The sequence below is a fragment of the Dermacentor andersoni genome, chromosome 4 (genome assembly GCF_023375885.2).
Source record: "Dermacentor andersoni chromosome 4, qqDerAnde1_hic_scaffold, whole genome shotgun sequence".
Lineage (NCBI taxonomy): Eukaryota > Metazoa > Arthropoda > Arachnida > Ixodida > Ixodidae > Dermacentor > Dermacentor andersoni.
The window spans coordinates 28,527,061-28,549,677 of record NC_092817.1 but is presented as its reverse complement, the minus strand read 5'-3'; the positions used below and the strand labels follow the sequence as shown (position 1 = coordinate 28,549,677).

The following is a 22,617-nucleotide window of genomic DNA, read 5'->3' as shown; positions in this document are numbered from 1 at the left end:
GAATATATTTGTGTTGCTTTCATATTGCCGCTCACTAATTAAGAAATCATGCGGGTAATTTTTTTGAGCGGCTAGTCTTCGGCATGTGTTCACAACCTCTTGACTACGCGATACAAAAGCATCAGACGACAGGTTGGTTCGGAACTTTATGCTGAACGAGCTTGCAAGGTAGGAACAAAGAACTACGGCTACCAGCCTACCAAATATATTATCTGTGGTACCTTTTGGTAGTAGCCGATTATCTCCGTCGGTGTTTCTATGCCCAGAAGGGTGAGAAAAGCCGAGGGCAAATGCAGTTGCTCTGTTTGCGCTAAGTCGAGTCTCAGCGTATCTGCGAGGTTGTAGAGGTTGCCATCTGTGTGGCCGACGAGCAGGTCGATGCGGTCTGGCTGCAGGTCCATAACGAAGAATTGAACGAGGAGAATGAAAACAATGAAAAAGTTACCTAACTCCTCCTGGCACAAATAATGTTTTTGAATTAGGCTTCATTATATTCTGTCCACTTGAACTTAAAAAGAAATGGCAAGCAAGAAAAAAAATGCTCGAGCAGATTTTTTCGATGTTTCGAAGTAGCTTGTCACAAAGTTGGCTGAGGTGGCAATGTTTTATTTTGTTACCATCGCGCGACAAAAACAAAGGGCAAAAATTATGAATAGTGGATGTCACCAGCGCCAATGTTTTGACATGTGTTCGTGTCTTAGTCAAGTACGATGGCACGTCCATATGTCGAAACGTTGGCTCCGTAGAAATTCGCTTTCATTTTATTCATTAATTTTGTTTCTTCTTCTTTTTTACAAAACGACAGCTCAAAACTAACGGCTAAGGCATAAAGGCGCACACCTGCACTTGAAAGGTTAGCTTAGCTCAGTACAATATATGTTCTAAACGACATCATCGACATGCTGACTTATACTGTACATAAAAAAAGAATGCTATTGTATAAAACAACATTCAGGAACTTATATATGTCAATAATCATAATAAACGAATTAAGTCTTGTTCAACTACTGTTGATCCATTTAAGTCTATCTTCCTCTAAGCTTCTGCCTTCTTAAGGACGCAAAAGGCACACAACGCATGCGCCGACTATCGTTTCAACATTATTTACCCCCGCATTCAGAAACGCATCTTAACTTGACGCCATATGCTTGACTCAATATAAATGACGCCTGGTGCGAACTCGCCCAAGACGCTCATTGCGTTTCCTTTGGTGTGTTCACGACAGGCATCATCTAAATCAAGTAAAGCGTGAGCTTCAAGTTAAGACGCATTTCTGAATACGGGGGTTAGCGTTCAGAGAATATATTTTATTCAGTAGTCAGCGCCTGTGTTCGGTTCTTTCCTTGTTCTTCGCGCTGCGTTGCTATGTGGTTAGAAGACAAAATATGGGGCACTGCATGGAGGTTTTCGTGCTTCACACGTCTAAAGAAACAGTCATAAGTGCGTGAACAAAATGCGTCAAAATTATGCAAGGACTCTTGAAATATCACTTAAGGCGCTTTATATGCATCAGGCGACATGATTCAAATGTGTTGAATTGAAATACAACCTCAGCGTGCTGCAGCTAGGTGATTCCTGCCAAATTTCAGGGTGAGACCACGGATTTCTCGGAAGAGGTTCAAATTGCTATTTTTCGCTGTCGAACTATCTCTCATGAAACATCATGATTATTTCAGGAATGATTAGGAGATTATTGCAGGAACATATGTTTAAGTGTACAAGCAAAAAAAAAACACTTGTAATGCAGACTGCTGTTGTAATGCACCAAGGGATTGCGACGCATAAGTTTTTTGGAGTATATGTAAAGAATATACTTTCGGTGACTAATCCTATGAACTTTCATTTGCCTTGCTTGATATTTGCACGGAATTGTATACGTACACACGTCAGACACATTATATATGAGTTTTATGCAGCTGCCAGCATTTATTTTTTGTACGAGTCTACAAATTGTGCGCAACCCTAAGCAACGATCATATCTAGAATCCCTCTTTTCAGTTATGCCGAAGCGGATTGAACAAAGACACTGGAAACGTGGATAACGCTGTTCTTTTCTTGAAATTGCACGCATTCCATTGAAGTTCACCGAATGAGCGACATACGCTAGTTATATCCTTGCGGTCGTAGGGTGGAAAACGCATCAGAGTTTGGTTGTATGATGGAAAGAAGATCGGCCTTCCAAGAGCACCACTTTGCATGACTTGCGCAGCACTGGCGTTCCGCATGCAGTCCAAAACCGAACGCGTTCTGTTGGAGTCGCAGCTTAGCCGTTCAGCCAACGTCGCGAGATTAGCCTTGGCGTTGATGGTGTTGTCAAAGTACCTGCGAACAGAGTTTCATTGGTGTAAAGACACAATATACCTACTTCATTTGAGCGACGAAGCCCTCAAAATTGTTGGAAGGCCAGGTAAGTGTTGTAAGCATGCTATTGTATGGAAACAATGGTGTGGTTTGCCAACCGAATGATTTCTTCTTTAGTGGCGTGGCCATCACAAAGCCAGAGAATTCTTGGCTACTCTTGCATTGGCTTTTAGGTTATACGAATTGATAGTAGCACTAGCAATACCTTGGCAACTGCGTGAAAAAAGGAAGACAGAACAACACAAGTCACAGATATCAGCAACTAGCCTATCTAAAGTCTCGAATTCACTTTGTGGAGTAGAAGAATGCCGTGAAGAGTGGCGCGGCAAACTGGAAAAAGGTGCACATCACACGTGCTGTGGGAATCAATGTTATTCGAAGCAGTTTGCAGGTAGCTGACTCTTCAGCATCGTTTCGGGGTCCGCAAAGTGTTACCAGGTGCAAAACAAGGCGGGGGCATGGGGACCGACAACGAAGATGGTGCAGTCTATAAAATAGTCTCAAAGCGCTAGCTGAAACAGAGGAAAATGCCGCGTAACTTACATGTGGCGCGCCCACCAAAACGTTTCAAAGAGTTAATCCACTTTGGCAAGAGAGGAGTATGTGCGCGCGAGCGTAGCCTAATGGTACGATCATCGTGCTACTGTTCTTGAAGGCGGAGGTTCAATCCCACCATCGGTGACGCATTTATTTAATTTTGTTAAAGATGCCCGGAGCCAGGCGAGACATGAACCTCTACCTACCTACCGCGAAGCGCCTTGAATGAGGCAAGATAGGCTTCGCATTAAGAGGAAGCTTTAGCTCGGGCCCAACTCCGACGCGGCCTATTCAAATACATGTAAAACGCAAGAACGTTTTTCTGAGATAACCGCTGGACCGATTTTAATCAAATTTGTTGCATTTGAGAACGAAAGTTAAATTCTAGTGACTGATGGAAGCGGAATTTCGATTTAGGGCCTGAATTTTGTGTAAATAAATTTCAAAATATCGAACGTTTAAAAAACATAGAAGCACAAAGTTTACAAACTAATAGCTCTGCATCAAGAACAGATATGGCGGTTCTGTAAACCACATCCGTTAGACCATTCAAAGTGGGCAAATTTGATTTGTCATTTTATATCTTACGTGAATTCGTTACGTTGTTTAAAAGGGTTCTGCAAAATCCGTATTTTCTTACTATTAAATTTTTAGGATTTATGTATAACACAATAATTTTGTCCACTTTATATGTACTATTATATGTAATTCACACAATTGCCATATAATTTTTCATTGCTGAGTTAGAGTTGTAAACTCGATAGTTTCGTTTTCTTAACATTTTCGATTTCTACCAATTTTTTATAAAAATTGACTAGCTAAATAAAAGATTCGAAGCCAACAGTCACTAGATTTTAAGTTTTTCTTTTAAATGCAACAAACCTCGTCAAATTTGGTGCAGTGGTTGCCGAGAAAAACGATTTCTCCTTTACATGTATTTAGATAGGAGCACCCGAGCTAAAGCTTCCTCTTAAGAGCTTGAAAACTTTACGTTGAGAAAAATGGTGAACTGGGTGGGTAGACGTCGATTCATTCTAAAAAATTACATCGTATGTTAATTAAACGCCTAGTCGTCGCCGGAGCGCGCATGTCTTGTCTTCTTTCTCTGCCTTGTTGGTCACAATCATATAAATTGATCAAAGGATAAAGCGAGATAAAGCATAGGGTAAATTATTTTTAATTGAAATGTAGAAATGATAAACTAAAAGGAAGTGAAAGTGTACGAAAAAATAACTTGCCGCAGTTGGAATCCGTACCCACGTCTTCGCATTATGCGTGCGACGCTCTTACCGATTGAGCTACCACAGCGACATTTTTCCATCTACATTTTATGGGGTATATGTAGTACACTAAGCCTTGGGAATGTTAGCTAGCGCCACAACTCACTCCCATAATAAATATAAATTATGGGGTTTTACGTGCCAAAACCACTTTCTGATTATGAGGCACGCCGTAGTAGAGGACTCCGGAAATTTCGACCACCTGGGGTTCTTTAACGTGCACCTAAATCTAAGTACACGGGTGTTTTCGCATTTCGCCCCCATCGAAATGCGGCCGCCGTGGCCGGGATTCAATCCCGCGACCTCGTGTTCAGCAGCCTAACACCATAGCCACACGCACACATACACACACATACATACACACACACACACACACACATATATATATATATATATATATATATATATATATATATATATATATTTATATATATATATATATATATTTATATATATATATACATATATACATATATACATATGTACATATACACATATATACATACATATATACATACATATATACGTATATACATATATACATATATATATATATATATTGCGTGGAGTAAGTCACAGTACTTTTTGTATTCTGCTAAATTGCATAATTAGTCACGGTTAATTACCCAACTTCTGAAGCAACGAGGTTGGGCAAAAAAATTCCAATTCCAAGTTTGTAGAACGGTTTGCAAAACGTACGACTAAACAGTTCCTAACTTTCTATCTATCAAGTATTAATTGTTTTTTTCCGCTTACTGGAGATGCCCGCGAAAAAAGGGAAGAACTTGGTGCCCTTCCACTCTGTGAAGAAGGATGACCAGCGAAGCTGTGTATGTGGGCCTCTTAATGGCCAAATGTACGGCTGCTGCGAGTCGGCCAGGCATTGCACTATCCTCGGGATTGGTCCACGGGAGTTTTGTTTCTACACACGGACACAATCCTGGAGGAACTAGCCCTTAACAGCTTCGCTGTAAAATTGGTTACGTTATCACGTAATTAATTAATTAATAACGACGACGAACGTGGGAGCACTGGCACGAGCGCGTTCGCGCGGTATCGCCGAGGGGCGCGAACGAGACAGCTGTGGAAGACGACGAGGCTGGAGCCAATCCAGATGATGACAGTTTTGTGTAAACACGGACGCGATCCTTTTTTACAGTTTTTTCATCCGCCGTGGTTGCTCAATGGCTATGGTGTTGGGCTGCTGAGCACGAGGTCGCGGGATCGAATCCCGGCCACGGCGGCCGCATTTCGATGGGGGCGAAATGCGAAAACACCCGTGTACTTAGATTTAGGTGCACGTTAAAGATCTCCAGGTGGTCTAAATTTCCGGAGTCCTCCACTACGGCGTGCCTCATAATCAGAAAGTGGTTTTGACACGTAAAACCCCATAATTAAATTTTTTTTACAGTTTCTGTAAAAAGAGAATACCACCTGACATGCCCACTTTCGCGCCGTGATTGCAGTGATTCCAAATGTTCTGCTTACAGATGACCACAACATTTATCCGGGTGCGCTGCCGCTTAAAAAGCGACAGGGTAGTGACGCAGGCGTTGGCTGTGCGATTTACGTCAACAACCGTGATCGCTTGCGGCCCCGAAAGTGAGTGACGGACGTGGCAGTTCCAGACAGCGATAAACATTGTCAAAAACGATTGTCAGTGTTCTGAAAAAGGTACTTTTTTCTCGAGGATGTTCAGTTTGCTTACAGCTATCGCGAAACGAAGCACCTGTCGCTTGCGGCAGCATAAGCGATAACCGCTGCGTCTGATTATCGCTATCATGAATCGCCGCGAGGGAAGAACATCGCTGTGCGCGAAAACGAATCAACGAGAAGTGAGCGAGACGTCGGTAAAACGCGCATGTTTATACCTCATGTAGTACCTTGTGAATGGTGTCTCGTTGATGAGAATGGCCCTGCTGACGCTAAAGACTTCCCGGTTGTGCAGCAGGTAGCCGACCGCGGACGCGCCGGCGTTGTGACCCAAAGCGACTACGTTCGCCGCATCGCCGCAAAAGTAAGGCGCGTATCTGTGAACAGTAATGGAATGGGGTGACGAGCTCAAGCTTATGTAGGTACTAAAGCCTTTGTTGGCACATATCTTGTTTTTTATCTATTGACAGGTAGACAAATAAGAGCAGAATGGTTTCAGCACGCACTGCTAATAGATTGGTAAGAAAAAGCCAAGACATTAAAATGGTGCTCAGTCTGTCCGAGCTCCACGAGAGCAGCAAACGCTGACACAGACGGCTATACGTATAGGAAAGGACGAGATATAGTTATCCCCGTCTCTAAAATTTTCCGTGTTTGTTTTTTGAAAAGCGTCATAGGCAGCCATCCGTGTTATAGTCGCCTGTATAAAGCTGAGGCGAAGAGACCGTTGGGTGAAGTGTCCTCCGTAGTAATCTGCTGAGGATCTGTCAGTAAGCGCGCATCAGCTTAAAGCTTCATGTAAACGAACCGACTGGCCTACGAGAGCCAAATTTTTAAACATTTACGCATTGCACTGAACATTGATGCATGTTACTGCGGTGTCTAGTTGCATAAGGTACATTCATTATCAATTTTATTTAATGCCGTCTATGCTAAGAGTCACTTTGGAAATATTAAAATAAAGAATTGTGATATAAGAGCCCTGCCTTGCAAGGAAACTGATTTTACCGGCAATCGCCGGATTCTTTGCAGATAAATTATATTCCTGAGGTTCTAACAGGTTTAATTCAGTACACGTCTCTGCCGGCAGTAAGCCTTCGTACATTGGTTAGAAGGTTAGCAAATAGTCCGCTCTACTCCTGACTTAGCTACCTTATCTGAAAACATGTTGATGCGCCTGCTGCGATTCTTAGATATCTAACTGTCCGTGCAACCAACTGAAAGTCAGTGGTGCGTTCGCACCTACGAGGTCTGTCGTCTTATTCGTTCTTTGCTACCCGTTCCCGGTTTATTCCGTATGTAGGTTTCAAATGTGCAACTAAAAGCAGTTTAGAAAATGACCTTCAATGTATTTCGACCACCACCTGCATTGTTAGTGAAGCTCTCGCTCAAGAGCGCTGTGTTTCGCCTATCATTCTTCTGTACCCACCCTTGTTTTCCTAAGGGTTTCCCGCTCGTACGACTATAGCTAAATAGGTTCGCTTCGCTCACTCTTTCGGTGTCACTAGCAAAGGTGAAATCCGCATAATTGGACGTGTCCTCGATAGATCTCCTCTTCAAGTATAGCTCTCACTCTCTCTCTCTCTCGTTGCTCTACGCAAGAGTATCGTCCGTGTACGCACGTTCTAGTCCAGTTCAGGGCTACGACGAGGTCCGAGAGGCCCACGTTGCCCGGCGCTTCGGGCGGCGCGTTGAGGAATCCCATGGCTCCGAGCCGGTAGTGCGGCGCCACGACCACGACGTCTCCGAGCGCGGCAAGGCAACGGCCTTCGTTGTCGGCGAGCGACATCTGGAAGAAGTGGCCGTGCACCACGAAGAGCACCGCCAGCGGGCCGGCCTCGCAGGCACCTGGCGGCTTCCAGATGCTCAGCGTGAGGCAGTCCTCGCGTCCCCGATCCGAGCCGGCATTTGCCCTTTCACCGCCTGCGACACGTGTGCGGAGGCCAGCGAGGAAGCAAAAATTACTGTCAGGTGCCTGAAGGTGGAAACAAACAATGCTGTGAGCGAAGCTAGCTGATCGGACATTGTTTTGAAAACGCACGGCTTTAGAAACACAGCTTCACAAACACGTTAGAACGACGCCCATCAAGAACGTGGCAAGGCGTCCTGGTTCGCCAGTAGAAGACAGCGCGATTACTGACTTGAGGTATCTCGTATTGTAAAGTTCGGAAACCGGACCTGGTAAGTTTGAAAATCTGGGAAACACCGCAAAAAATAAAATAAAAATAAAAAATAAAAGAACGCGGACAGAGATTAAAAATATACGACAACGCGTAGCACGCCTTCTAAGGCGAGCGAACCAGCCCAACGTCGCACCCTTTAGCGGTTTCGTGGGAGTTGTGGCACGTACACATTTACCAAGAAAGGCCGATGGTTTTGCATCAGCCTTCACAAACGTTCAGGACCACATTTCTAACACCCTATGATAGAAAGCAATCGCGAGCGCCACTCTCGTCTTGAGAAGGAAGAGCGCTCACCGGCGCGGGTCCTGATTGTCTTATCGCCCTGGAGGCAAGGGGCTGGCGGCCGAGTGCCGTCGTAGAGGGAATCGGCACCGGCGTCCCTCGCTGCGACGGCTTCGCGGAATCGTAGGTCGCCCACCGGTGGCTGGGCGAATGGCACGCCGCGAAAGGCGTACACCAGGCGTCCCCTGCAGCTCATGACGGAGCCAAGCACGGTGCCAAACGGGCCGTGGATGAGCAGGTCGTCTTTCTTGGGCGGCAGGTAGCGGAGTAGGAGAACCGTGGCCACGGCCAGCATCAGGATGGAAGCCACGACGGAAACCAGACAGGCCGTCATGCCCCCGTGGAGCGATCCACTGCTTGCGATTGAGAATTTTGTCTCATCGTCGTGACTGTTTCGGTAGCCTTCTACTGCCCCCACGAGAGGAAAATTAAAACGAAGCCCTCTGTTTACGGCAGATTTGCACCACTGCTAGAGTCAAGTTGAGTGGTTGAATAACCAGGATGTGGTTGAGGTGTAATAACAATAGTGTTAACAATATTTCTACCTTGTTGAGATAGTCTTTGACGCTCGTGCGCTGTTCATCAGTCACGCACGAAGTTCTCGTAAGGTTATACAGACTGCAACATACAGAGTCAATTATTTGGGACAGCTACTGAACCGTCATACCCCTTGGAAATGTCACATTTCCCATTAATTTTCGGTACGATATTGCTGACGTGAACCTGAAGTTATAGGCAAAGAAAAAAATAACATCTGTTAACTAAGAAAGGACGCCGGAGTTCGTGAAACCTTGCAGAATTACAGCCTAATTTCCGGCAATGCTCTTTTTTTCTACCACTTGTCATAATTTTAAATGCCCATAATTGAACCACAGTTTTCAGAAATGTTCCCACATATGAGCCATAACATAGCCCCCTTGGTTCGATCCTGGATGCTGCGGCCGCTTTTCGGGGATAGCGGAAAAAAGAAAGAAAAAGAAGAAAAAGAAAATGCTCGTGGACTTAAATTGTGGGGCAGATCGATGTTCCCATTACGGCGTACCTCATGATCACATTGTGGTTCCCTCACGCAAAACACCAGAATTTTATTTAATATGCTTAATATGCCCACCATTTCCCACAAACTTGAAAGCTGTGTCATATTTCGTCCTTTTAGGATATATATACGAAAAAACACGCTTATACCGCTTGTATAACGCTTGTATAACGCTTTCGAATTGCAGATTAAATTACATAATTGCAACGTCATAAAAGTTTTTCTGTACCCCTGATGAGCATAGTTGTCATGAGCAAAAGTATTCTCAATGTGAACATATGATAACATCCATGAAATTGCTTCTAGTCGCGGTTTTTAACATTAGATGACGTGCGTGTAGACGTTCTCCTTGTTTTCCGGTGCTTGAACACTTGCACTGAAAACATGGCTTCCCTGCACGCCTCATTTCAGGAAAGCTTCGTATAACGTTCTTCATTTCCTGCGGTATGGAAAGGGTTTAGCCACACACTTTAAATTTTGTTATAAACATCAAGCATAACGTGCCGCCCATTTCAACCAAATATATAAAAGGTATACTGTATCGGAATGGAAAACTGGGTGAGTAGGTGAATCGTTCGTTGTATATTGGCAATACTGGCTGGGACATGAACTGAAGAGTCGTGTATGGACATGTCCTGGGCAAGGACTTTCTTCAGTCCTGGTCCCAGTAGCGCTGCCACCATAGAGCGATAGAAGAGGTGTATTTCTCACTTTGACTAACAGAGTGTGCAAATATTACACGTCGATTTTAAAACACACGTAAAGCAATTCGAAGTGCCTGCAAAAATAATTTGCTGCAAAGGCTGTAATTTTACCAGATACTTCAAACTCCGCCAGCAGTTGACCTATACAGTGGCTCGACAGTGTAACGACACTTTTTATGCTGCCACAAAACTGCGCTGCTACCGTGTAGGCTACTTCATACAAATGAGTTTAAGCTTAGTTGAGTAGGGTATGTAGTCATTCCCCATGACAATAGGGCTTTCTGCCTTTTACAAAAGCCTCAGATTCATCGGGCAGCAATGCTTACAAGTTAATTAATCTTGAAACCTGAATGTACGCGACTGAACGCGTGCTGTGAACACGGAATTTTTGTTTTGGACAGATAATGGGGTAGGGGATCAAGTAACGTTTATAAAAAAATGTACGCCTGGCGACAGAATATTGCGGCCACGAGATCCGAGAAAAAGCTGAATATCTCGGCACCCTCACAACGCAGTCCGGTATTTGCATTTCGCGCCTCGACTAGAATATGCTAACAACACTGTCATATACAGTTTTATTGGCTACTGCTACAGGCTGCTCGGGAATTGAACGTTTTCGGAGATCCCGTGGCCCGTAAACTTTTGTCGCCAGGTGTACAAATGTTTCAAAAATACTTCGGCATTTGATCGAATCAAACGAGCGTGTGGCAACACGGAATCCTATCCAACAATCATTTGCTGCGGTATCATATTTTCAACGCAGAGGCGGTATGTGATTGAGGCTAACAGTAGTGACAGAAAGTGGCCAGTGCGGTGAGCGTGCCATTCCTCGTGCATTTTACGGCTCGTTGTGGTGCAGTGATTCGCTAAATGACGGCGTCAGATATCGACGAGCAGCGCACCTCTACATGGCTATAAGAGGGTGAAATAATGTATATGGCTATAAATGGGCCCCGGCTCTCACGTGGAGTGCTTTAGCGAAGCTTACGCGGCAGGTTACGAGCGATAAGGCTGGACCCACCGGCTACGGCTCTGTGCTGGGGGGAAAGGGGGGCGCGCCCGATCCCCAGTCGCATTCTGATGGGACGAAATACAAAACCGTTCGTGCATGTATGTACTTTGATTTAGGTACAGGCTAAAGAACTCCAGATGGTCAAAATGAAACTACAGCCGTCCACTATGGCATGCCTCTAACTCATTATGCAGTTTTGGGACGTTAGACCTCGACACTTTAATTCTCAATTATACGGGTGCTCGAGGCATGTTCGCGTCGCCGCCGTTGTCGTACTCTCCCGCTGACGCCACGCCCGTTGCTTGCGCGCAGTGTGCGTTTGGACCATCCGTGAACGCACGGTCCGCTCAATAGCGTCGGTAGCGCAGCAAGGGCCTGCAGCATTCTGGCTCCTGCTGCTGACAGATAGTTGCGCGCACGCACACTACACGTGCACTATAGCGCCCCTGTGGAACTGCTGTCTGCATGCTCGGGTCTGAGCAGTAGGCGTCAAGTTAACGTTATCTGATATATTTAACCAGGCGATGAATATAACACCGATGGTTTACCGTCGGTCTCATTTCGTGCATCGTCGAGGTGACACGCCTGCAGCGTGCCACTGGCGGCGCTCGTCCCGCCAGCATCGTGAGACGCTTGCTAGAAGCCAAGACGCTTTTCCTTCTATCTAGAAGCATGTGCTACATCTCGCCAAAATGTTAACACCGTCCAAGTTGTTCAAGCTCAGCGTTAAACCTTGTTACAGAGCTCGATAGGTTTCGCCCTGTTGAAATAGCGCGCAATGGGGCTGCACAACAGAAAGGAAGACGAGCACTTGCGCCTGTGTTCGGTCTTCCTTTCTGTTGTGCCGTCCCGTTGCGCGCTATTTCAAGATGGTTCTCATGTCAAAATACCAACTAGCCCTACATTCAACTCTTAAAGGTTTCGCCCTTTCGGGCGAAACTGCATTTACAAAACAATGCATTGGACTTCTATACCGATAACAGGGTATCAATCCAGGACTAAACCGGAGGCCGGAAACCGGGAAAAAGCGTTATTCATGCCCGAACCGGAACCGAAACGAAATGTTACAATTTTTCTTTTTTACTCTGGAGCACAACCAAGTAGAACAAATTGTAAGTAGAATCTTTTCAGGGCGTTATCTGAATGATGCGTAAGCATTTCGTCGTAACGACGTGGTGCTGAGTGGTCGTGCGCTGGTGTGTTTTGGTATAATTGCGAGAACGACCGTGAAAGAATCGTGAAACGGAGAAGTGCGGTTTCAACACCGAACTGTTAAGTGCGATCTGCACAAGACGGCGTAGAAGAGGCGTTTGTAGAAGCACTGTTTACTCGTGTTATAGAGGGACCGCAGCGGATGTGGACGTGAGGATAAATGGCGAGGGAAATGTAGGAAACGAAGGAAATGTATGCAGCTTTCCCTGGAACGTCGGTATCGAGCGGCGCCGGCACGGCGTCCTTCCTCTTGTTTGTTGCGTTCGGCAGTGCCATGTGTTGCTGTAGTTCCCCACCCTGCGCAGCGTCGTTCATTTGTTTCTGGTGTAATCTGTATGCACGCTGATACTCTGCATTCCTGCGTTTCCGTTCGTCTTCACTAAGCGTCTGCGGTCGTCTTGGCGCCATTACGGTAAATGTGACAACGCTGCGGCGACACAAACTGCTGCGGAAGGTTGCGCAACGTGAACTGATGGTGCAAGCGAACTACTGCAGGTGGCGGCGCCAGGTGCGCCGATGACGTTCCGATCTGAAGGCACGTCAGCTCCACAGCTATGGTGCGCACCTGATTGTACACGCCACGTGGCCACAGAGACGCGCTCGTGCCACTGCTCGCGCGATCGTCGTCGTCTTCTTCAACAGCTGGCGGGCTCTGTCTTGAAGGCGATCGTCTTACGCAAAAGTGGGACGGGCGGACAGTTTTCTCATTGGGCAACCATATAAATGCTTACGCATATAAAAAATGCGATTTACAGTTCACGCGGGCCGCCTTCTACGAAGCTTTTTGCCTATTCATTGCCTGCACTTGAGGCTTAACTATATAGTATATCGTACCTCTTCGTAAACGCAGATGAGCTTGCCGGAATTTTACAAGTCGCAGCACCGCTAGTACTGTCTGCAGCAAAACACGGCGCTGGCGCTGTTGATATTGCTTACTTCGTTTTATTTCTCATTCGGCCTTGTATAGGGCGGCGTGCTAAGTTTCCAACATGGTTAGTCCGTGACACCCTGAACGGAACACTGCGTAGTTAGCGCAATGGAATCTTTATCTTTCTTATATACGAATCGGCACATTGTCTTGCTTATTTCTCTGTAAGCCATATTGCTTCGCGTTGTACGGATCTTCCGGTCTGAATGAGTACCAAGTAAACGATAGCGCTAGAGCTCTTACCGCCGTTCGGTCGCCTTGGGCCTGTACAAGCTCCAATAGCTCAGCAAGGAGGCAGACTGCGCGAAGTTTCCGTGAGGGGTGCCCGTGTCGACGCCCGTGGCCATCGCGGAGCTGGCGGGAACTGGTGGTCTCTCGCATGTCTCCTCCTGCAGGTAGCCACGCTGGAGTCTCGCCCTCGCGGCCGCCACCTCGGGGTCCGTGTTACTCAGTTTATCGGTCAGCGCCGGCGGCATCGAACCGGTGCGGCGCATTCTCTCTTCTTCTATGAGCCAGTCCACGTCGCGTGCTCATGGCGCGTGTTATTGCCGCGGTCTTCTTTGTCCTAACGTTACCCTGTGAGCGCGCCAGTTTGTACAACTCAGCGGATCGCTTGTCGCGTTCTAATTGTTCGATGGTTGAAATAAATGTTATCTCTCTCTCTCTCTCTCGTGTAATACTGGTACCTTTTTTTTCTTTTCCAAACCTGCGTATGTACCTTGACGGCTGCTCAGCTCACCATATCACGTTTTTATGGATGCAAAGAAAACAGCATTCCGTGGTTTTAGTCTTGGAATATGCAACGTGGAAACAATACAAGGAGGCTCGGCGATGAGTAGATATAATATTTCTAGTTCTGGAACTAGAGCTACGATTACGTGCCCCGCTTGCCCAGTAGCTATGGCGCTGCGTTGCTAATCTCGGGAGTTGCGGGATCAATCGCGGCCGCGGAGGCTGCATCCTTGTGGGGGCTTAATGAAAATAAATAAGTATAATTAGTAATAATAATTAAAAAAAACATAGTTGCGTTCCGTGCATTGGGTGCATGTTACAGAACCCAAGCTGGTAAATATTAATCCGAAGCTCCGCACTAGTGCGTGCCTCATATAACCAGATCGTGGCTTTCGAGCGTACAACCCAAGAATTAAAATAACCGCACCTTTTTTTCTTTAGAGTTACGATTCAATAGTCCTTAGAAAACTCTGCATAATGTTAAAGCCAGCTGTGATTACTTTCCTAGATTCGCTTCACTAAACCGTGTGCCCGTCGCTTCCTTTTCGTAGTTCTATATACGACGATACTTTCAAGCTTTTGGTCAGCACGGAGGCCTTTAAATATATAGGACCAAATATTTTTCGTTACGGTACATTTGAGGGTGCGTTTCCCTATTATTGTACTGTATCAGCAGAGGTATTCCTTACGTTTTTTACGTGTCCGCTTTAAATGCTTAATCATCTTCTATGCCTACCCAACGAGAAATTGATCCGTCACGAAAGACCATGAATGGTTCATACCTGCTTAAGCAATGGCTCATACCCTCGTAAGCAAGCAAAAATGCAATGTCCCGTACCCACGTAAGGCAGACAGACAGACAAAGAACTTTACTAATGGTCCTGAGGAACAGCGTTAGGGTACCTCCGGCAGAGGCTACAAGCGCTCAGCAAAGTGAAGCGAGCAGTGCACCATAAATTGATATCTCCCATACAACACACAGAACAGGTAGCATACGTTTCAATAAAGAACAAGCTCAAAACAGAAGCATCTGAACCACCAGTAAAGCATTGCATACCCCCCTCAGCAAATGTAGTGGTAGTTTTGCAACGGCTTCTATAAGTTAACCCTAATTCACCTTAACGCTGAGGGTCGTGAGTTAGACTCCTACCAAGGGTCGAGGATTCGCGTGCCTTAATTAACTATATCTTAATTAACTGTGGCTAATTACCTTTATCTTAATTAACATCAATGGTTGTGCGTTCGAGTGCCGTAATGAAGTGTATCTTAAGTAAACCTGTCCGACCACGTTCGCTATCAAACAGGATAAGCGAACGACCAATGAGGCCTGATAAGGGTTAATAATGCTCGGATCAAGTTCCATAACATTGATAATGACACCGGGCTGCGTGGAGATGAGCAAGTGGCACAATGCTTACGAATACTTAGACTATTGTCAGAGGAGCTTCTGCGTGAATTTTTCGTATTTATTTTTCAATTATCGCGGGTGGTAATAACGCGCCACCGAAACTGCTATAGATAAATCTTTGTTAATTTCACTTATGGTATGATGATGATAACCCTACAATATGGCTCATACCCACCCTGGGGGATTGGGCACCTGATCTTTTACGTAATATTTCAAGAAACTACAAGTAATGTTCAACTGAGCAATCAAAACAGACAGATTAACGATTTTGTCTACACAGAACAATATATAATAGTATTGCTAGGATTTGACACATAAATATAACTAAAAGAACTTATAAAAGTTGGAATTTCAAATCCCCTTCGTTTTGATTGAATGACACAAGAAACATCATCAAAGACGTTCCTGTGGCTAAAACCAAAGGCACCGAAAGTTAGTACTATTTGCGATGTTAAATTTACCCAGTGTTTAGCAAGCAGAATTTCAAGAAGACTCTTCTTTGGTAATTTATACCCTCCACATATTAAAAATTGTGTTCTATGGATTCTATTTCTAGGAAGAATTGACACAGAGGCGATATTTACTTCTTCCTACTTCTTCCTCAGCGCGTTCTAGCACAGTTTGGTTTTTTTCAACATGATGCTGTTCTTCTCTTCTCTTTTCTTTTCTTTTGTTGTCGTGCTTATCTATTCGCTTTTAAGCACTTCCCAGATGATAGGTACGGATAAATATGCGTACTGCAAGAATTTATCCGCAAAGTCAAGGAATCCTCATAGGACTTTAATTTTTGTTGCGTTTAAGACCGGTGCGTATTGCAACGGTGCAACAGCACCAACAGATGTTCCTTAAGACACTTGGCCCCCGTGCTTCCTTCACTGAGCTTAATGTTTTCGATTCTCCCACATCGCAATATATATATATATATATATATATATATATGAAGTATTACCATTGAAGGAAAAGGCGACTAATCGAGAGGAACAGAAATATCAACAGCTTTTTTTTTTTATAATCGTCTCCTAGCCCAAGTCGTCGTCGCTGGAGGAATTCAGCTGGGTCCATGGTTGTGGCGCTGAGTCCTGTTGACTGTACTTGTGGCTAACATAAGGCAACAGGGCGCACTCAGGCGGTTGTCCAAATATCGGCCTAGACAGCTACTTTGCCGTCTTCGCCGGACAGCCGCCGTTTTAACTCGTTTTTCAGTGCTGACAGCTTCGAGGAGACAGCGTTGAAATCGGAAAGGACGCAGGCTGTGTTGTCGTCTATCGAGCTGACGACACAGAAGAGATGTACAATGGAAACTACAGAACGTATTACAGTCCAGCCTGTGAGGGTTTGTTTTGTTTGAGGAGTTGTTCTGAAGGCCCGTACACGTGACTGGGGTGTAAAACCTTTAAGTACCGACACGAAAGTTCGACTTCTCATTTTTTTTGTGCTGTAGGGAGGAAGAAGACCCCTAAACCCCAGTAAAAGTATTGACAAGCGTCACAGCGGCAACAATTTCGGTTTCCGCAACCAAGAAGTCGGTGCCTAGTGACGTCATGATATCCTAGATCGCTTCGTTCCTGTAATCTTCTGAGAGTGCCACACACGAGCGTAGCAAGAAATAAGGCACGCAACACTTTTGTTTACTTTTTTTTAATGAGCCACCGTCATAATACCAAGCTTTATTGCTACATACCGTCACCAAATATTGTTCTGTCTCATGGCGCCACGATAATGTCGACGATCCGCCATTATCAGACAACTTTAGTATTAAATTCACATCTGTTATAAGTGTTTCTCTGTCTTCGCGTTTGCTAACCATGAAGTGAGAAGTGTGTTGTTGAGTTTCTACGGCTTCAGAATATGTGTCAGTACTACTTCAAGCGTGAGTAAAAAGGGGGTTAACCGAGGGGTCCGATTTTTATTAGGCATATCATAAGAATCCAGCAAACACTGACACCAAGGACAACATAGGGGAAATTACTTGTGCTTAATAAATAATAAAAAAAAACGATAGATTAATGAAAATGAAAATGGACGAAAAAAAAAAACAACTTGCCGCAGGTGGGGAGCAATCCCGCAACCTTCGCATTTCGCGTGCGATGCTCTACCAATTGAGCTACCGCGGCACCGTATCCCCATCCACTTCCTCGAGTATTTATGTTTCCTAGTAGAACCCTGGGAACGTTAGCCAGCGCCACCACTGTGCGAAGGTTGTGAGATCGTTCCTCACCTGCGGCAGGTTGTTTTTTCATCCACTTTCGCTTTATTTATCATTTCTCTATTTCATTTATTAAGCACAAGGAATTTCCCCTATGTTGTCCTTGGTGTCAGTGTTTGTTGGCTTCTTATGATTCAAGGGTGAGTGTTGTTTAGGGTAGAGGAAAACTTGAGAAAACGCGCGTGTTATTAGAAACCGATACATGCGAGTCGTCAAAAAGCAGAGGTCTGTGCTATCAGTCGTCTGCCAAGGCGCAGAGTAAGAAAAAAGCACTATAAACACAAGTCACATGTGCGCAAAATAAATGACTTTCTATTTCTATAGCTCTTTCGGTAAATTGCACGCAGAAACTTTTCAATTCACCATGGCATCAAAGAAATAGAATAATAATAACGCCAGGGCGCGAACGATGACTATGGGCGCTTTCGTGTTTTGACACAGAGACTGACGCAGAGGACATGGTATCTGCTTACTGAAAGTTTTTCCAACTTTTCTTGCTGGTATAAATTTCAACGCGCACTCAGTGCGAACCTAGTCTACTAGATTACGTGGTCGCCTTCCATGCGCCACCTAGGAACACTGCGAAAAAATTACCTTCTTTAGTTGCCAGCCGCTTACGCTAGGAATATCTGCTCAGTTTGTCGCATTCAACGAACTACGGGGAAAAATATGTCACACGTGCCATGGCTTTTTAATTGGCACCTGCCGATCAGACTACTTTTCGCGAGCCATGGTGGACAGACGACTACGATAAGCACGAATGAATAAACGGGAAAATAAAGAACATGTGCCAGTTGTTCAATCCCCGTCAAAGACACTTAATTCCGCCAACTAGCGATAGTAATATAGTGCTGTACTGCTTCAAGAAAATGACGGAGCATGTCGCTACTTCCTAAAATCAGTCATCCCTTTGAAATTTGTAGAGGAGGTGAGGCACCTCTCTCCCGAATACCAAGTAGAGTCATGGTCGTTCTGGTGAGAACCACCTCCTCTAAAAAGGCGCTTTGGATAAACATGTGAGTTGTGGTTGCCACAAGTCTGAGCGTGGTATGTAAGCGACTAGATTGGAACCAGCTGTCCTGTTATCGTTCCATGAAGCGCAGGTGTTGCAGTCTGGGGACACAGAGGCCGTCAGTGTCGAAACTCAGGTCTATGGATTTTCCCTCCTCTGGCAGAATTACGAAGCGCTGGACCATCAGCGCAATGTACACGAACACTAGCGCGTTGGCCAAGGGTTTCGCGGGGCACATTCGTTTGCCTGAAGAAAGAAAATATAAATAGAAAAATCGTGGTTTGATAGAGTAATTGTAACGAAAATAACTGCTTGTAGTTTTGTTGTAGTGCTCCAACAAATAGCTCCTGGATGGCATATATGGTCACAAATGTGCTTAAGAAGGAAGAAAAGAAGGCACAGGAAAGAGATAGACTAGCTTCCGTTTTGTGAGCCAATGCTTGAGAAAGAGTATGATAAGAGAGAGAAATAATAGGTAAAGGAGATAAAAAGCAAGAACCCCGTGAGTATATCAAGCAATGCAGACAAGCCAACGTATGCAAAGCACGCCTGGATCGCTGCATTATGCGGACCGAATGAAGATATCTCATTCTTTTCATGAAAACCATCGTTCTAAAAAAATTAGTAAGCAGGATGGGCGAAAAGGGGCCCTGGAAGCTGCTAAAGCTAGATTAGTTGTCACAAGAGTCGCGAGCGGCATTTCGGACTTGAGATTAGATTATAGTTCCGGGTTTCACGTGCCGAAACCACGACCTAATTACGAGGCAAGCGGCATTTAAGAATTTTTCAGGCTAATTAGACACGCACCAATGTTTTTTTTTTATCAATTTAGGCAATATTCTTTTGGGTGGAGTTTGGTAGTTGCGCAGGAGGTCAATAAATGCGCCGTTTTAGCAGGAACCTTCGCCAGCATTCGATAACACGTCTTCTTCACCACGGTGAAATTTGCCCTTAAAAAAGAAAAAAAAAAGAAGTAATAATTACAGGAAATAGATGACAGCACGGATGCTTGAGCACATAACCTCCAGCATTGTTGAAGCCGACAGGATACGTGGACGTCCGTGGCGCACGGACGATTAAATGGCTACAAAACTTTCCCAAAAGGAGCGCACGCTGCTTTGAGTGACTTGGCCATCGCGTCATTACAGTATTTGGTATTTCAACAAGATAGCGACATCTTAACACGAAGCCTCGGATGCACGACTCTGTAGGGTCAATGCAGAATTACACCTGCGCTAACGAAACCCTGGTGCTGATCGGCTCACACGAAAGGGAACTAAATGTTGATCGAAGCCCGGAGCAGACCGGGAATACGAGACATACTATCCACCATCAGTGACAAGCATGTACTGGCAATGAAAGGTAAAATGAAAATAAAGTGAAATAGAAGAGTTGTGAGCGCTTTCGAAAGCTTAGCTGCCTTATGATTCATCTGTTTCTTTCCGTGACAAGCATCGCAGTCACACAATCGCTGATTAAGGCAGGAAACTATCGGGCTGGTGCTCAGATTAACCCCAACGACGCTATCTGACGCCCTTGCGCGCGACACGATCCATAAGGCTCACATAAAAGATACTCATTTATTCACTTGTTTAACTTTTGTATATGTGGTTCTGTATCGCTAATACAGGAATTTCGAATCTCCAATGCAAGACCTGTGCAAATTGGCGCTTCCTTTGCTTGAAACACGCTTCATCGGCTTGTCGCCGCCTAATAATTACAGGAATGTGTACATTTTTATGATTATAGCACAGACAAGGCTATGACCACGTCCGAAGAGAAGCGAAATATTGCTTCAACGAGAAAATTATGCCGCATTCTAGTTCTCGCGGAACGCTTCGCACAGCATGTTTTCCCCGCCATTCATATCGAGCACCAGTGCTATACAGGGGTAGAGGTAACGAATGTTTTTTAACTCCTTGGAATAGATAATCTAGATAACGACACGCGCTGAGGCAAATGGTGCTCGATTTTTGAAGATAAAGATGTTATGCGATGATTTATCACGTGTTCGTCCACGATTTTGAATTTTGAAGAGCACTGAACTATAAGAAGCCACTCTCCACTCAAGTTCACTTCATATTCGCTCTAAGAGTGCTAGAGCACGCAGTTGCAGTGCCTTAAAATGTACTCAATTTTCTTCGTCTTTTTAGAAAAGGTCTTCAACACCTTATGTATGTTTACATAGACTGAAATTATCACTATTATCAAGCAAGAATGGGAAACGACCTGCAATGAGTATCAGCGAACCATGAAAGTCTCTTGGGCTTAGGCTTATTGTGGTGGGTGTTTATCGTCATATAAATGTCTACTATGAAGTGTGCTCCTACCTATAGAGAAGGCAATGAGGTTCTCTGGCTTTTCAACTAGTGCTGAACCCTCATCGGTGAGGAACCTTTCTGGCTTGAATTGCTCCGGGTCAGTCCATCGTTCCGGGTCCATGTGCGCCGCCCATATGTTGGAGATAACGACCGTTCCAGCCGGGATCAGGTACTGACCAACCACGACGTCTTCTTCGGCCCTACGAATTCAATTGGAAGAATACGGAAATACAACTTTTCCGTTGTTTAAACCTGCATCACTGAGGCATATTCACACTCTTTTTTCATTGCCCACTTAGGCAGGGTCACCCCGCGAAGAATTGACCTTATTGTGATATGAGCCGATTGCTCATACTGATACCTCGAAGTGGTTTTGTAATAGCCAAAGCAGCTCCGTAAAAACAAAAGATATTTGGCGGCAGAAACAATTTACTTAAATGGAAACTGTTGCCCTCCTATGCTAGTGAAAGAAGACATTCACTGCTTCGATAAGTGGATAAACCTGTCATTAACTATACTGGCATGTGCCTATCGCAAATTTGACAACAGTTCTCCCTTCGAACTAAACAGACGCGGAAACTTCTTGCGATATAAATGGGACACAAGCGGTATTAAATGCTGTTAAGTATGTATAGTTCAGAACGTCAACAGATCTCCTATACTTCATGTCATGTGCGTTCTAGCTAAAAAATAAAAATAAATCGCTCGTAAACCAAAATATACAACTCAGCTACGAGGTTTGTTCCCCCGTACAATGTTATGACAAACTGTGCAGCAGCCTGTTTATTATGCTCGGCCACTTGCGCCCGTTCGCCGTCGTTCTGTGCATGGGTCAGACAGAGACGTCGGAGAATAGAAGACGTAGTCCACTGACAGGCGCGAATTCTGATGCCTCAAACAACGCATAAATATCCTGCATCGCATGTCCTGCGGTACGGCTGAAAATTGTGTTGTCCTCTAAAAAAATTCCGAGGACACCTAAGCAATTCTTATTAGTTGTGAATGCGAAAGCATTTTAATGTCCGATTGAACGCCGATGAGCGGTCCTACGAGCTATGAACTCCTCGCGGGCAAGCTAGCACGTTGATACGCTTGGCCATGCCCTCAAAGATAGCACAAGGCCAGTGCACTTCGATCCGTGACCTCGTGCTACCTTGCCCGACTGCATCTAGTGGGAACGCTTCCAGTAAGCGGCGGAAATTTTGACGTCACCGCTTTCGTCGCGCCGGGCTTAGCAATGGAAATTTCGGTTCAATTATAGCATGATGTCATAAAGCAGAGTGCGCAGGCCTATTATAGCAAAGGCGCTAGCTTAACCTAGTGCGTAAGACACTCAGCTTCTTAGCGTGGGGTCGTAGGTTCGAAACTCAGTACCGCCATCGTTCTTCGTTTCGAATATACTCTGTATTTTTTATATACACTATAATTTCTTTATAGCGATTACCGAGACGAAGCTAGAACACAGGCGAGAGCTTGCGCGGACTAGGAACGCCGCGCGGATCAGACAGGTTTCCGAGAGCGAGGGTGACGTGGCGTCGTGTTGATGCCCTCTCCCTTCACGCAACACCTGGCGCGGCAGCAGTTGTGCCTTGCGCCTGCTCTGCTCCTTCGTGGCACGCGCGTGACATGGCGTCGCAGCCAATGGGAATTTAGGTGCCGCATCGCTGCTACAGACGCCGGCTTTTTCGCTCAGTGGGCCATTTGATGCTTTCCCGTCAAAATATGTTTCTGCACAGAGGTGTGCACTCTC

At 45.2% G+C, this 22,617-nt stretch overlaps 1 protein-coding gene and 1 long non-coding RNA gene across 5 annotated transcripts in view; one reads left to right on the top strand and one right to left on the bottom strand.

Moving 5' to 3' along the window:
- Positions 1 to 22,617, top strand: part of LOC129386154 (uncharacterized) — a 209,086-nt gene that overhangs the window by 92,144 nt on the left and 94,325 nt on the right. The window lies entirely within an intron of this gene.
- Positions 1,232 to 20,963, bottom strand: LOC126536605 (cholinesterase-like). 4 transcript variants are annotated; one of them, XM_072287773.1, is made up of 6 exons: positions 20,877 to 20,957; positions 13,432 to 13,577; positions 8,309 to 8,649; positions 7,454 to 7,754; positions 6,062 to 6,208; positions 1,233 to 2,322 (listed from the first exon to the last, which is right to left on the bottom strand). In XM_072287773.1, the coding sequence occupies exons 2-6, from the start codon at positions 13,533 to 13,535 to the stop codon at positions 1,995 to 1,997; spliced, it is 1,221 nt and encodes a 406-aa protein (XP_072143874.1). In that variant the 5' UTR covers positions 13,536 to 13,577; positions 20,877 to 20,957; the 3' UTR covers positions 1,233 to 1,994. The 4 variants fall into 4 exon arrangements, with proteins under 4 accessions (XP_054929512.1, XP_054929513.1, XP_072143874.1 ...); XM_055073537.2 differs by lacking the exon at positions 20,877 to 20,957 and having other exon boundaries at positions 1,232 to 2,322; positions 13,432 to 13,823; XM_050183637.3 differs by lacking the exon at positions 13,432 to 13,577 and having other exon boundaries at positions 20,877 to 20,963.

What these genes read in the sequence shown, in the direction of transcription:
- LOC126536605 (XM_055073537.2), bottom strand. Translation starts at nt 13,682, where the DNA reads ATGCGCCGCACCGGTTCGATGCCGCCGGCGCTGACCGATAAACTGAGT. An exon ending in GACAATCAGGACCCGCGCCG is followed by an intron (nt 7,755 to 8,308) that starts GTGAGCGCTCTT and finishes CACGTGTCGCAG; the next exon opens with GCGGTGAAAGGGCAAATGCC. An exon ending in GCCCTGAACTGGACTAGAAC is followed by an intron (nt 6,209 to 7,453) that starts GTGCGTACACGG and finishes TACTGTTCACAG; the next exon opens with ATACGCGCCTTACTTTTGCG.